Below are 13,496 nucleotides of genomic sequence, written 5' to 3'. Positions count from 1 at the left end.
TCTACTTAAAGTCATACGTTAAAGTCTGTCTAACTATACATGACACAAATACATAATCGAATATTTGAAGGATTAAATGCACATTACACAACACCAAGGCCAAATGTAGTCCAATTAATCTGTACATTCTGGATGAAGCCAAGCTACAATCTCATTATCTAGGTTTGTTAGCCTGACTTTACAAAAATCTGACTGGTACATAGAACTGGACTAAAGCATTTACATTATATTTTAAAAAGATATTGATTTAGTCGAACCAAGTCAAACTCAATGTGCATGTAAACATACTCAACTTTTTGTAGCCTGACAGGAAAAAAAAAAAAAAAAAAAAGTAATTGGCAGGTCTTTTGACCTACTGACCAAGTAAAATTAAAAGATGTTTGACCTAGTCACACTAATTTCAAGCCTGCAGCATTGTCAAGCTTTGTTTGTCAAAGAGGAGGGTGTTCTGGGTACTTGTTAACAGCATGAATTCAGTATTGTCGAAATTTTGTAAATCAGGATATTCAGGGTAACTGCCAATAGTCTACCACTATTGTATACCATGCAGGCAAATAGCCAACAAGACATGCTGTAATTCCTGTTTTCATAGGACCTGTTTGCTCACCAAGTGAACGTTAAGTAAAGTAAACATTAAGGCAAATTCTGCATAGACCCTGGTGCTATATTGCTCTAATGACAACAAGAGACATCTCACTAAAAATTCTTAAAATCCATGTTTTACCAGGTTTCCCAAATGGGAATAAGAAGGATCTCCACACAAGGCAATGAGCCCATCAGACCTTCCTCCATCATTAAAATTCTGTAATTACACACCTGCCACCACCAAGACCACCACCTGCTTTCTCCAGATGTCCCAGCAAACATGGGTAGTGTCAGCAGTTTGATATCAGGCCATAGCCTCCACAGCAAACACTGCAAAGCATCTGAAAACAAACTCAAAAAGGGGCCACAGTCTAAGAAAACAGGCCGTAGCTTGGATGGCCTTCTGAAGTATGGCTTCTCTCAGGACCATTGCAGCACCAACAACAACTCAAAAGTCAGCTATCATTCAGGCAAAAACGACGACTTCTTTTACATCAAGGTCAGCAACAAGCCCAGAGCTGCTCAACATAACATTAATACAGCTGAAGACAGTCAAGGAAGAACAGCTGAAATGGACAATGTGGTGGACAGGAGAGGAGGGCCACCAGAATTAGTTCCGCAGTCTGGAAAACTAGAAAAGGTAACAGAACTGGAGTTAGCCAGAGAATAAACTAAGCAAGGCTTGGGCTACAAAGCTCATTTTATATTGCCAAAATAACAACATCCTCAAGAGTCTTATTTCTTCAGTGCCTTTATTGTAGGGTATTAAGATTGTATTTCCATCATATAAAAACTCAGTGCAATTCCGTTTATAAAGCAGTAAAAAGCAAAATGTCTGCTTAGGAAGCATGTTCAGTTCACATTAAAGCAGCCAAACCCAAAAGATGGCCCATCCCCCAGCCATTGTTATCACACAAAATCAAACAACAGTCAAATATAGTTGATGTTAAGTAATCCCCACCAGCCCCTGACACTTTCACTAAGAGCTTAGCAGTGTCTGCTCCATTTAATTAAACCCCCAGATTGACGAGGTAAGAATGCCTTGATCTCTCCAGAGATTCGGTCCAATGGCAGTGTGGCACTTGCAAGCAGGCAAGCTCCTCTTTCTCTGAATAGCCTCATTTATGAAGGATCTAGCTAGGAAAATGAACCCAGTATTACTAGGTCAGGAAGTTAATGCTGAACCAGCAGGGCAAACATACTGCCAAGGGGAAAAGAAAATGACTGCGGAAAATAGGAGAAGAATAAAAAGGAGGAAGCGATTCTTGAGATTGCCTTGTTGATCAATCATTTACGCAAAATGTTTTGTTGTAATTCCTGGGAGTTATGAGTGTAATTACCTTGAGAGCATCTGATCAATAGGTTTTAAGATGGATAGTGTCCTGCCTTAAACATGAGCTTCATGAATGATCAGTTGGTTGTAGTGCACTTTAAATCTCAAAAAACACTCATCTGTCTTTTTTTGTCCTCTCTCATTTAGAGTGTAGAGAACGCCTTGATTCGACCGACCGCCTTTAAACCTGTTCTTCCTCGAAGCAGCAGTTCCTTGGTGGAGACTCATAACAACTTGAGCACTATCCTGGGCAAGACGATTAGTCCTATAGACAGGCTCAAAGATCTTCAGGACCCCAAGCTGGAGACAAATTCTGGTACCTTCTCTGACTCTGGAAGGAACTCTATGTCCAGCCTGCCCACCCACAGCACCAGTGGTAGCAGCCAGATGGACAACCTAAGCACTTCAACTAACCACATGGTGCGCCAAGGAGGCCAAAACATGGATACATCTCAGATCCCACAGGGGGGTGTAGCAGGAACGAATGGAAACTCTGCATCCAGTTGGATGTGTAGTGGGACTAATGGACACAGTTGGGCCGATGGATTTTGCGAAACAAACAGAAGTAGCGAGTCCACAAACGGCAACACAAGATCCGTTGGTGTCCTCAGTGAAAGTGTGGCAGCTGCTATAAGTATGAACAGAGAAATAACTGCTGCAGCACTGACAGTCTCGTCCACTGAGCCAAAGACTGATTTCTCTGGAAACCAAGAGCAGTTTCTGGAACACAGATTTACAATTTCAGAGCAAAGCCCAGCAAAACCATCAGCTTCTGGTGGCTGTGTCCGATCACCAATTTCAATGAATGAATCATTGATACAGCAGCTGGAGCACAAACTTCTGGAACGTGAAACTGAGCTGGCAGAGTTACAGACGAGTCTTGAGGAGAAGGAGTCAGACACATGTCAGCTATTTGAGGAGAAGCAACGCTACTGTGCTGAGGAGATGGAGGGGTTGAAACAACGCTGTTCTACAAAACTTCGTCAAGTAAGTTGTTTACAATATTTCATAGATTTGAAGGGAATGTGAATATGTATAAAGTCTGGCGTTAATCCAAAACCAATAATACCCCACCAAGTAGGCAGTTTGAGTGCTGGTTCAGAGCCTGAGCCTAGTTTCAAATCAGTTCTTTGTCTTTCGACACCCAAAGCACCAGCTCTGAACCAGGAAATGTGGTTTGTAAGTAGCACCAAAACATTGCTGGTCAAGAAGTAAGAACCGCTTGCATCAGGGGCTGGGTTAACGTGACCAACAAGACGAACAGAAACTTGTGACCACCATTTTTGAAATAGCAGCTAATCAAGCTAATAGCTGCTCGACTGTAATGTCCATCTATACAAATTAAGGCAAGCCGCACGAACGCATTGGATTCACCATGTTTGGATGCCGATGTAGGTTGGCAAAGCCATGAGCATCAATAGTAACGCAACGTCTTCCATTGTTGATGCTCATGGCTTGTTCGAGATGCACTGACATATGACATCAAAGTACCCCGAGAGCATTTGGAGAGCATACAACTCCTTATGCTTTTGAATCACTCTCGCGGTATTTTGATGTCATACGGCAACTGGTCTGCGAGAAGCCGAAGCATCTCGAACAAGCCTGGTATTTTTGTGTCTGGCACTGCCATGCTAGCATTGCTGGGAAAGATGAGACATATACAGTGACGCAAGACCTGGCTCTGCGGTGGCTCTCTAGCCCGTGGAAAGGCAAACCAGTTCTTAGAAAGCTCGCCAGCCAAACCAACTCCAAACCGGCAAAAGCACTAGCTCTGAACTCTGCACCTGGTTCATGCTGGTGGAAAAGGGGTATGAGAGTACCTTATCTTACCTTGATAGACAACCAAGAACGCTATTCACCTTTATCCAGATAGATCCTAATGATGATTTGTGTAACCTGCAGGTGTCCCAGAGGGCTTTGAAAGCCCAACAGTTATTGCAACTTCAAGTGATACAACTTCAACAGGACAAGGAACGTCTGCAGGAGGAAGTGGACCAGCTTAATCGTGACAGGGACACTGCAGAAAGCAGACTTCGAATCTATGAGAGCCAGAGAAATCTTGTACCTACACTAGAAGAGACTCAGTGGGAGGTCAGTCTATAAGATCTTATTGTGGTTTAATGACAAATGTGGATACACTGAATGTACTCTATGTTTGATAAATGTAAATATTGAGCACTATCCCAAGTATTGGGATAATCAAAGAGCTAAATTGTAAATTACTTTTTTCACCCGATGTTATATTTGTAGGTGTGCCAGAAGTCAGGTGAAATTTCCCTGCTAAAGCAGCAACTTAGGGACTCCCAAGCCGATGTTGGAAACAAACTCAGTGAGATTGTCAGTCTCAAAGCTTCTCTAAAGGAGTCCAGATGCAAGATGGAAGAACTGGAACAGAAGATCAAGGAGTATGAGGAAGCTCTTCACCAGCGGTGCGCTGAAGTCGAGGTATGTGTTCTTTGATATTAGATTAACTTGCAGTTGCTACTGCATCCTGTACTGTTACATATGACTTACTTCGATATCTGTTTTTATAAAGGTATCTAAGAATGAGTTTCAAAGAAAGAAGAATGAGGCTGACCTCCTCAGGGAGAAGGTGAACATGCTGGAAACGGACATCAAGGGCATGAAGCAGGACCTAGCAATGGCCAAAGAGGAGCAACAGCAGCTTATGACCATGAGAGCCAAGGTTGAGGAGCAACAGCTGCAACTGAAGATAAGCCAAGCTCGGATGGAGGCCTTTGGGGCTAGTCAAGCCAAATCGAAAGCCCAGGAGGGAACAGGTGCCAGTAAAACACTGCATCATAATGGAGGGTCCGCTGACTTGGATACCCTACAGAAGGAGGTAGAAAGACTGAGAGGGGAACTGAAGGAAGAGAAGCAAAAGAAACATAAGATGATGAATAGCTTCCAGCAAGAGAGACAAACATGGAATAAAGAGAAAGACAAAGTAATCAGATACCAAAAGCAGTTGCAGTACAATTATCTGCAGATGTACAGAAAGAACAAGGATCTGGAGAAGATTCTGAGGGAGCTAACGGCTGAGATGGACAGTCGGACAGAGATGGACATGGACAGCCATAGCTCTGACCTGAACTTTGATAAAATTGTAGCCACAGAGATATGAGGTCATAGAGGATGAATGTTTTCACAATTAACCGAATGGTCTTAAAAGGATGAATGTACTAGTGGGCGGAATTCACAAAGCAAAATTTAAAGAGAGAAACAACACAGGAGATTCTAAGATGGCAGGAGATACTCGAAACTCAAGAGTATAACATCACTTGTACAGATCACCAAAAGCTTTTCTTCTTTTAGATCTATCACTTAATTGAAAGTATTAGGATGTCAGCCATGTGTATTCCTATTAAAGATGCAGTAAGCGATTTTGTTTATTAGAATGGCACTCAGAAAATATCCCTCTGACTTGACAGATCTCACTGAATTCATGTTTCCTAAACTATCACATCTGTCTCTGTGGCAGCCATAAATTCTGTAAAATCCAAATAACTGACCACAGATTCTTTGTTTAGCCATTTCATTCATGTCGTTCATTTTCTGCATTCATAGGACAGCCCATAAATGGGAAGCAGGTGTTTAGAAGTGTGGTAGTTGAAGTGATTAATTCAAGTTAAGCACCATATTCGGTTTCATAAGCAATTAACAGTTGTTAGTTTGTCATATAAGAACTATTATTTTGCTATTGTTTAGTTTTTAACAACTCTGGCAACAATAAGATATGCTACTGTCCTCCTTTCTGATCTCAGATTACAATGGTCTCTATGGGACAACATTAGGGTGGGGTTATGGAAAGAGGGGGCATGTCTAATTTAGTCATTAAATCTGCAGAAGTTCCAGAATGGCTAACATTGCTTACAGCACCTTTAATCTGTGCACATTCAACCAAATGCTTTACCTCCTACTTACCCAATCAATCCAGTGCTTCTTGCCTAAACCTTAAGCAATTGTATTGTCTCACAACAAGGAGACAAAGTGGTGTGAATGTTTTAATTGCTGTAATTGCTAGTTTTGCACTTTCTGTTTTATATGACAAGAATCCTTATCACCACTGTCTTGCCAGACAGGTTCACAGACACAATCTGTATCATACCGTGAGATGATGTCATGTTGTCTGCAAATGCACTGTAAACAAATGTCCAGGTAAATATTCCATTGTTATTGTACAGTTTATCATATATAGCACATATAAAACTTGTGCTACCAGTACTATACTCGCAACTTTAAAACCTAGACAGTTTTTGTAAGAAGTTGTAAGTCTGAGGATCAAAGTATTGCCACTTTCACTTGGAGACACAACAGATTTGTACAAGACAACAGGGGTTAATTAAAACAAAATATTTGTACTGCAGGAATAGATTTTGAAATGAAAATGTTATGATTTACTCACTCTTATGAACCATAATATTACGTTATCCCCATTTTATCTTTTCTTTCAAGAAACAAAAATATGTAAGTAGACTATACTATTTTACTACTATATTAAACAAAAGTTGCTCACTGATAATATTCCTTCTGTAAAAGCTCTCAAATCTCAAAGTTGCTTTTCTCAAACTTGCCCTCTCATGTTTGTTCATGACGTCAAACCTAGCACAATGCATCTAAAGGATGACATTTTCTTCTAATTGAAAACAAGCATGAACGAGATTTAAAAGATTTGGAAGAGAAGATAATCAGTGAATAAAGACTTAAATTTTGGTCTATTCCTCAAACAATGACTTCAGAAGACCAATAATATGCTCATGAGTCATGTGGACTACTTTTGTTTTTGTTTGTTTTTTTATCACTATCCACTGTCTAACCTTCTGTCTAAAGTAATTCTCATTTTATGTTTAATGGAAGAAGGAAAATAACACTTGGTTATAACAATAAGAGTAAGTACATGATAACAAAATGTTCATTTTTGGACCAGGTAAAAATGGGTCTTAAAGTGAATGGACAACAGTGATCTATTTTACTCGGTGGGAGTTTTCTACAAAACATCTAGCTACAAGAAGCCTGATAGTGGAGTACACTATACAGAGATGAAACAAGGTTTTTTACTACTGCAGAAAAACAGGTGACGAAACAAGATGGTGATAACAGAGTAGTGTGTCCTCCTTTGCAGCACTTAAACTGAAAAGAAAAAAAAAAAACAGATGTAATACAATACTATATTTAACGGTTCACAGGACAACATTTCCTAGCAATGTTCCTTAAATGGCAAACAGAAAGAGTGAGGTGGCCAGCACTAAGATGGTTTCGATTTTTCATTGCACAAATTTGTTACCCAGCGTTTCATCATGTAAAATTTCCCAAAAGCTGCCTTGCGAATTATCATATTTAGAGCTTCCAGCAGTCTTTATTTGATAAGAACAAACTGATAATCATATTATTGATGGTGCAGGGTGGTGGTGGGGTGTAAGGCTGTCTTTAGATGCATTTGAATGCATGTATGTGTTGTATATATCTTATTTATTTTGATTAAATAAATTAAGATGTTTTCTGAATACTGTTTCAATTGGTTTTCAATCAGTTATTTTATAGTTCATCATCAGGAGACAAATATATGAGACAGTACCTTAACAATAATCAAAACCAAAGCTGATAAAAGATAACGCAACTGCCAGAGCAGGTGATGACATCAATCTGCAACACAGGTGAGTAAGCCAGACCAGACAAATAATCTTCTTTGTAGTCATTTTCAGCATTTGATCCTTTATTATAGCATTCTCATGCTACCAGAGAATATAAAGAGAAAAGTAGTTTCCTAGACAAATTGTAGTCGTTGATTACTGATTCCAATTTACTTGACAAAAAATGTAGTTAGTAACAATCAATTACATTACACATTTAAGGTAATATAATTTTTTGATTACTTTTAGATTATTTTTGGCCCAACTCATTTATCACATTTATTTGAATAGAATAATCTTGTAGCATATTATCTAAATATTACATTACAGCAGGGTTTCCCAGACTGGGGTTTTAATGATTACATGTAATCAATAAAAAAAGTAACTGCAGTGTGATTACAAATATTTTAAAATGTAATATAATCTAATAAAAATACTTAATTTTTTTAATCTGATTAAGTGAATAATAATTATAATAAAACTAGGTTCACACACAGTTCTCTGATGTCAGTTAATGGTCACATGACATGTAGGTGAACAATTTTTTTTTATCTTTTTTAGTAAGTGTAACTTTAATTTCAAATCTTTATGATTTAATTACTTGCTAGATTTTCATTAATACACTTCATGTTGTTGACAACAAAGAATGGAAATATAATTTCTTTCTCTTGTATTCTTAAAGGTGCAATATGTAAGATTTTTGCAGTAAAATATCCAAAAACCACTAGGCCAGTGTTATATATTTTGTTCAGTTGAGTACTTACAATATCCCAGATGTTTCCAACTATTTGTAAATTGTGAGAAAAGTGCAATTTTAACCAAGGCTCAGGGACGTGTGAGGAGACGCCTGTCAATTGCGTCATACCCGTGTTACCCTCGGTTTCCGGTTTTATTTTGTAAAAACCATGGAAACACCAAAGACGCTTTACTATATTGCACGCATAATAAAAGTTCCGCTGCTCGTGAGGCGTGTGTTGCGCAAACGCTCCAGCGGCCTCGTTCAGCTCCCACAACACTCGGTCCTGCTCTGCTTCATACTACAGTAACATTAATAATAACAACATCCATGAACTTGATTTCTTCCTGAGTCCTATCCCGATTGTTTCCACCGGCTGTGAGGTGAAGACCACATGTCCCAAGATTCCACGCTCAAACTTGCCGTCATCAAGCTATGCCTTTGTTTTGAATAGGCCTCTAACGACCACTAGCGGACAGAAAACATATTGCACCTTTAATGTATATCAGTATGGTACAAGATCATCCTATCCTATTTAAATCAATGTGATAAACGAGTTAAAAGTAATCAAAATGTAGTCAGATAATATTAAACTAAATGTGTAATGTAATGATTACATTACTAACTACAATTTTTATCATGTAAATTGGAATCAGTAACTGACTACAAATTGTAAGTAATCTACACAGCACTACATATATTGTGCTTTTCTTAGTAGTGTAAGGTAAATGAGTTTTCATACGCCCAGAACCTTTGCTATAGCATTACAAAAGACCACTGAAACTTAAAGCTGAACTAATGACAGGAAATGATTTAAACCAACATAAATGCAAAACAACCCTAACTGACACATAAGCAATTTTATTGTATCAGTAAAATGAAGATGGTGATATTTTATGCCTATAGGCTAATGCTACAAGGTTTCAAACTTTATCAAACCACTGAAAATACTTCATGTAGGAATTGCAAAATGTTATATTGCTCAGTGCTCTAGTACTGAGTCTGACAGACTCAACTATGAATGTTTAAATAAATCATTGATATTGTAAAGTCGCCCTCTTGTGGCAAGCTTCTGTTATTACACAGGTCCAGTCTGACAATCTTATTGTATAATATATTTTTTGTTTGTTTGTTTTTACCTCCATCTCCTCCAAAGTGCTGCTAAGCATTGTCCTTTGTGTGACTGATTCCAATCCCATCTGATTCCAATCTGATGTCAGATATGATGAAGCAAGCACATGCCAACCAAAGATGAAAAAAATGCCCAGCCAAGCCAAAAATATTTATCTTATTACACAATTAAACCATATTAATTGAATAAAAATGATTGGCTTCTTTGAAATGTTTGCTTACCGTTGATTTGGATCCACGTGGATGTCATGTTTACTGCCCACTCTTCAGCTGTCAAGCGAAATCTAAACCTCCCGCCAAATCAAAGACAGGAAGTTTTAATGCAAATATTGCTTCCGTTTTTGTAAAATATCAAAATAAGAGTAATATTATGACTTTTATGAAAACCGACTGAAAAAAAAGAAAAAAACACATTACGTCTAATATTAGAAATTAATGAAAAATGCTCAAAAGAAACGCATATTATTATTATTATTATTATTATTATTATTATTATTACAGGTCTTATTTATTTAAATTTATAGGTTTGGTGTCTTAGTTCCATACTGTCTGCACTGCACTGTCTATTTATCAATGTTAAAACAAGTGTTTTTGTATCAGAGGTGAAAAATATTTTCGGTTTGTCCTCTAGAGGGAGCACTTTTAATAATCCATTCACCATCTCTAACTGTGAACAACTCTGTGAGTCAAGTTACTCTCTACTCTCTATCTCTCTCTCTATACAACTGGCAGAACAAACCTTTATAGAAGCATGTCATAAATAGTCGTATACGTGTGGCTTTTGACGAATATACAAGCAATTCATGATTGTATAAATGTGAACTCTGAATTTCAACAACAGCATCTCGTTGCAGGTTTACTTAGGGTAAAGGCTGCCCTCTAGTGGAAGAGATGATAGAGACGGAGCAGGGACCCCCAATGACGTGTAAATAATAATAATAATAAAAAAATTGAACTGAGTTTATTTTTTTATTTCCCCCTTCAAACTTAGTTTAGAATCATGCTTTAAGTATTAGGACCCCATGGGAACCACAGACCTTCTGGTGTAGAACCCTGATTTAAAACAAGTTCAACAAACATTCTTATTGACTAATATATATATATATATATATATATATATATATATATATATATATATATATATATATATATATATACATAAGACCTTATTTGCATAGGTTACATTTTATTTATATGCATAAAAATATACAGCTGGATTATAAATAGGCTATGTGGTTTGCAGGTAAATCTTTTACATGTTTGACACACAGAGCACAACACTGTTCAGAGAAATATTTAAAGTCAGTGCTGCCACTCATACAAGTCCTCCTCTGTACACTAGGCCACCATGTGTTTAAGCATGCTAGAGAGGTTGGGTAATCCTGTAGTGATCGGTGATGGGGTCACATGTTGAGGTGTGTGTGCGCGTATGTGTTTATGTGTGTGTGCTGAAGAGAGAGATTAGCCATGGCTGGCACTAATTAAATACTTAAGACTCAGCCATAATCAGTGAACATGCTGACTAAAACCTCAGCAACACTCTGAGACTCCATGAAGAAAACAGCAACACAATAGCTGAAAATCATATCCCATACAAATATGAACATTGTATTATTTGTATATTGTGCAGATTTTTGTTGGTGTGAGAATTACAGAATTCCAAACAAAGCATTTCCATAAATTGAGCACAATAATTTACATAAAGTTATGTCTGTATATCTTTACATTTAAAGAAATAGTTTAAATTTATTAAACCTCTTCCAGTGACAAACAGGCATTATCACATATTTAGGCATTATGTATATTTAGAGAGTTTTAAGGCATTCCTTTTTTTTCTGCTGCAAAGATTGAAATAAAATTTTTAAATGTCACAAAACTTTACATAATCAAAATATAATTACACAAATTTTATATAAGTTTTAACATAAGTTTTGCATAAAAACACAAAAGTAAACAATCTGATATTCAAAAGCAGGTATTACATTCTTCATAACCAAACACTGCATAACCAAAGCGCTTAATAATTCAGTTGTAGAAAAGATGTTCTTGAAATTCAGTATCTTTTTGACAAAAATGTATAAACATTCCTTAAACAAATTAAACCTTACTCTTAAAAATTCACCACATGGATAAATATTATTAAAGGGTTAGTTCACCCAAAAATGAAAATAATGTCATTTATTACTCACCCTCATGCCGTTCCACACCCTTAAGACCTTCATTCATCTTCGGAACACAAATTAAAATATTTTTGTTGAAATCCGATGGCTCAGTGAGGCCTGCATAGCCAGCAATGACATTTCCTCTCTCAAGATCCATTAATGTACTAAAAACATATTTAAATCAGTTCATGTGAGTACAATTGTTCAATATTAATATTATAAAGCGACGAGAATATTTTTGGTGCGCCAAAAAACAAAATAACGACTTATATAGTGATGGCCGATTTCAAAACACTGCTTCATGAAGCTTCTGAGCGTTATGAATCTTTTGTGTCGAATCATGATTCAGATCGCGTGTCAAACCACCAAACTGCTGAAATCACGTGACTTTGGCGCTCTGAACCGCTGATGCTCCGAAGCTTCCTGAAGCAGTGTTTTGAAATCGGCCATCACTATATAAGCTGTTATTTTGTTTTTATGGTGTATCAAAAATATTCTCGTCGCTTTATAATATTAATATTGAACCACTGTATTCACATGAACTGATTTAAATATGTTTTTAGTACATTAATTAATTGATCTTGAGAGAGGAAATGTCATTGCTGGTTATGCAGGCCTCACTGAGCCATCGGATTTCAACAAAAATATCTTAATTTGCGTTCTGAAGATGAACAAAGGTCTTACGGGTGTGGAACGGCATGAGGGTGAGTAATAAATAACATTATTTTCATTTTTGGGTGAACTAACCTTTTAATGATTTTTAGCGTAATGTCCAAGCTGCTCTTCTCCACAATGAAAGTGAATGGGGACCATCATTATTAAGTTTTTCAAAGGAAAATTTTCAGTGAATAACAACTTTAATTTAGTCTGTTCCTCACACAAAGCTATTGTTTGACTTTGGGATGACCTGCAATGTAGTTTTATAGTTGATAATAGGCCATTTTTATGATTTTTTTATGATGCTTTAGTCCTTTTTGGTGCTTGACAGCCCTGTAAAAGAGCAGCACAAACACTCTGCTAAACGTCTCTTTTGTTTTTCCAGGTGGAATGCAAGTTTAATGGTTTTGGACTGACATGAAGGCGAGAAATGATGAAGAATATTCATTATGGGGTGTCTCTTTATGATAAAACACAAATGGAGACAACATGGACACTCACTGTGCACAGAACTGATCCAACCGTATGTAACCAGCAAGGATTAATGTCTTAAACTCACTGTTGCTACCATATGTTTACGTTCCGCTCTAATTACATTTCTCCATTGCGAGCCCTTAAGTGTGTGAATTAGATAGAATGAGTGCTATGAGTGGGACAGACAAATCAGGCACATAAATTCACACGGCCAAGCACCGCTTACTCACAATCCTATTATGACATATAAATCTCCAGAAGATCTGGCTAGTTGTAGAGAGCCACTTGGCAATGTGCAGTGGCCTTTTTCCACCTCTCATATGTGTCAAATTAGGCCATACGGGCAGATAAATCTGTATTGATCTTAAGATGGCCTCCAGTACCACCTGCTCACACTGCACACAGTCAGCGTTTATGTCTTTTTCACAAAGGATAATTTGAAAAGATTATACTACTGTGTCTTGCATGGAGAACTGAAATCTGACTGAACTATAATCAAATGTATTTTTAAACCATGTTCTGGTTACAAATAACAGGAAGTAGAAATAATGCGTTTCAAGTCAGTAACTTTTTAGGGGGTCACAAGGTCTGTAAAGGTTGAAAACTCCAGCTTAGCAGCATCTCTATTTCTGAAATTGTTGTTATAGTGATGCTGATATGCTGTCCTGATATGGATTGCCTCTAGAGAGGTCAGAGTGGACTGGGCTTCCACCAGAGCTGTTTTATCAACAAGTGTCAGGGAAAAAAAGATGGCAGAGTGAGTGGAATCAGTCTCATAGCAGGACTGC

The 13,496-nt window shown here is 37.4% G+C and overlaps 1 protein-coding gene and 1 long non-coding RNA gene across 7 annotated transcripts in view; one reads left to right on the top strand and one right to left on the bottom strand.

Annotated features, from left to right (window-relative positions):
• Window positions 1-7,422, top strand: part of lzts1 (leucine zipper, putative tumor suppressor 1) — a 29,423-nt gene extending 22,001 nt beyond the window's left edge. For 3 of the 5 annotated variants that reach the window (XM_051903602.1, XM_051903603.1, XM_051903604.1), the window contains exons 2-6: window positions 728-1,225; window positions 2,066-2,905; window positions 3,821-4,009; window positions 4,169-4,363; window positions 4,455-7,422. In XM_051903602.1, coding sequence (XP_051759562.1) covers window positions 866-1,225; window positions 2,066-2,905; window positions 3,821-4,009; window positions 4,169-4,363; window positions 4,455-5,042 — 2,172 coding nt within the window. In that variant the 5' untranslated portion in view covers window positions 728-865 and the 3' untranslated portion in view covers window positions 5,043-7,422. The remainder of the gene's footprint in view (window positions 1-727; window positions 1,226-2,065; window positions 2,906-3,820; window positions 4,010-4,168; window positions 4,364-4,454) is intronic. The other 2 variants (XM_051903606.1, XM_051903605.1) reach the window with 1 other exon arrangement.
• Window positions 1-13,496, bottom strand: part of LOC127517653 (uncharacterized) — a 38,148-nt gene that overhangs the window by 23,750 nt on the left and 902 nt on the right. Inside the window, exons 2-4 of one of the 2 annotated variants that reach the window (XR_007931340.1) lie at window positions 9,638-9,699; window positions 9,424-9,494; window positions 6,876-7,048 (exon numbers count right to left, since the gene is read on the bottom strand). This is a non-coding gene — a long non-coding RNA (uncharacterized LOC127517653). Of the gene's footprint in view, window positions 1-6,875; window positions 7,049-9,423; window positions 9,495-9,637; window positions 9,700-13,496 lie in introns of those variants that run through there. The other variant, XR_007931339.1, reaches the window with a different exon arrangement.

The sequence above is a fragment of the Ctenopharyngodon idella genome, chromosome 8, assembly GCF_019924925.1.
Source record: "Ctenopharyngodon idella isolate HZGC_01 chromosome 8, HZGC01, whole genome shotgun sequence".
In the NCBI taxonomy this organism is placed as follows: Eukaryota; Metazoa; Chordata; class Actinopteri; order Cypriniformes; family Xenocyprididae; genus Ctenopharyngodon; species Ctenopharyngodon idella.
The sequence above is the reverse complement of the archived record's forward strand: the minus strand, read 5'-3'. Positions and strand labels throughout refer to the sequence as shown.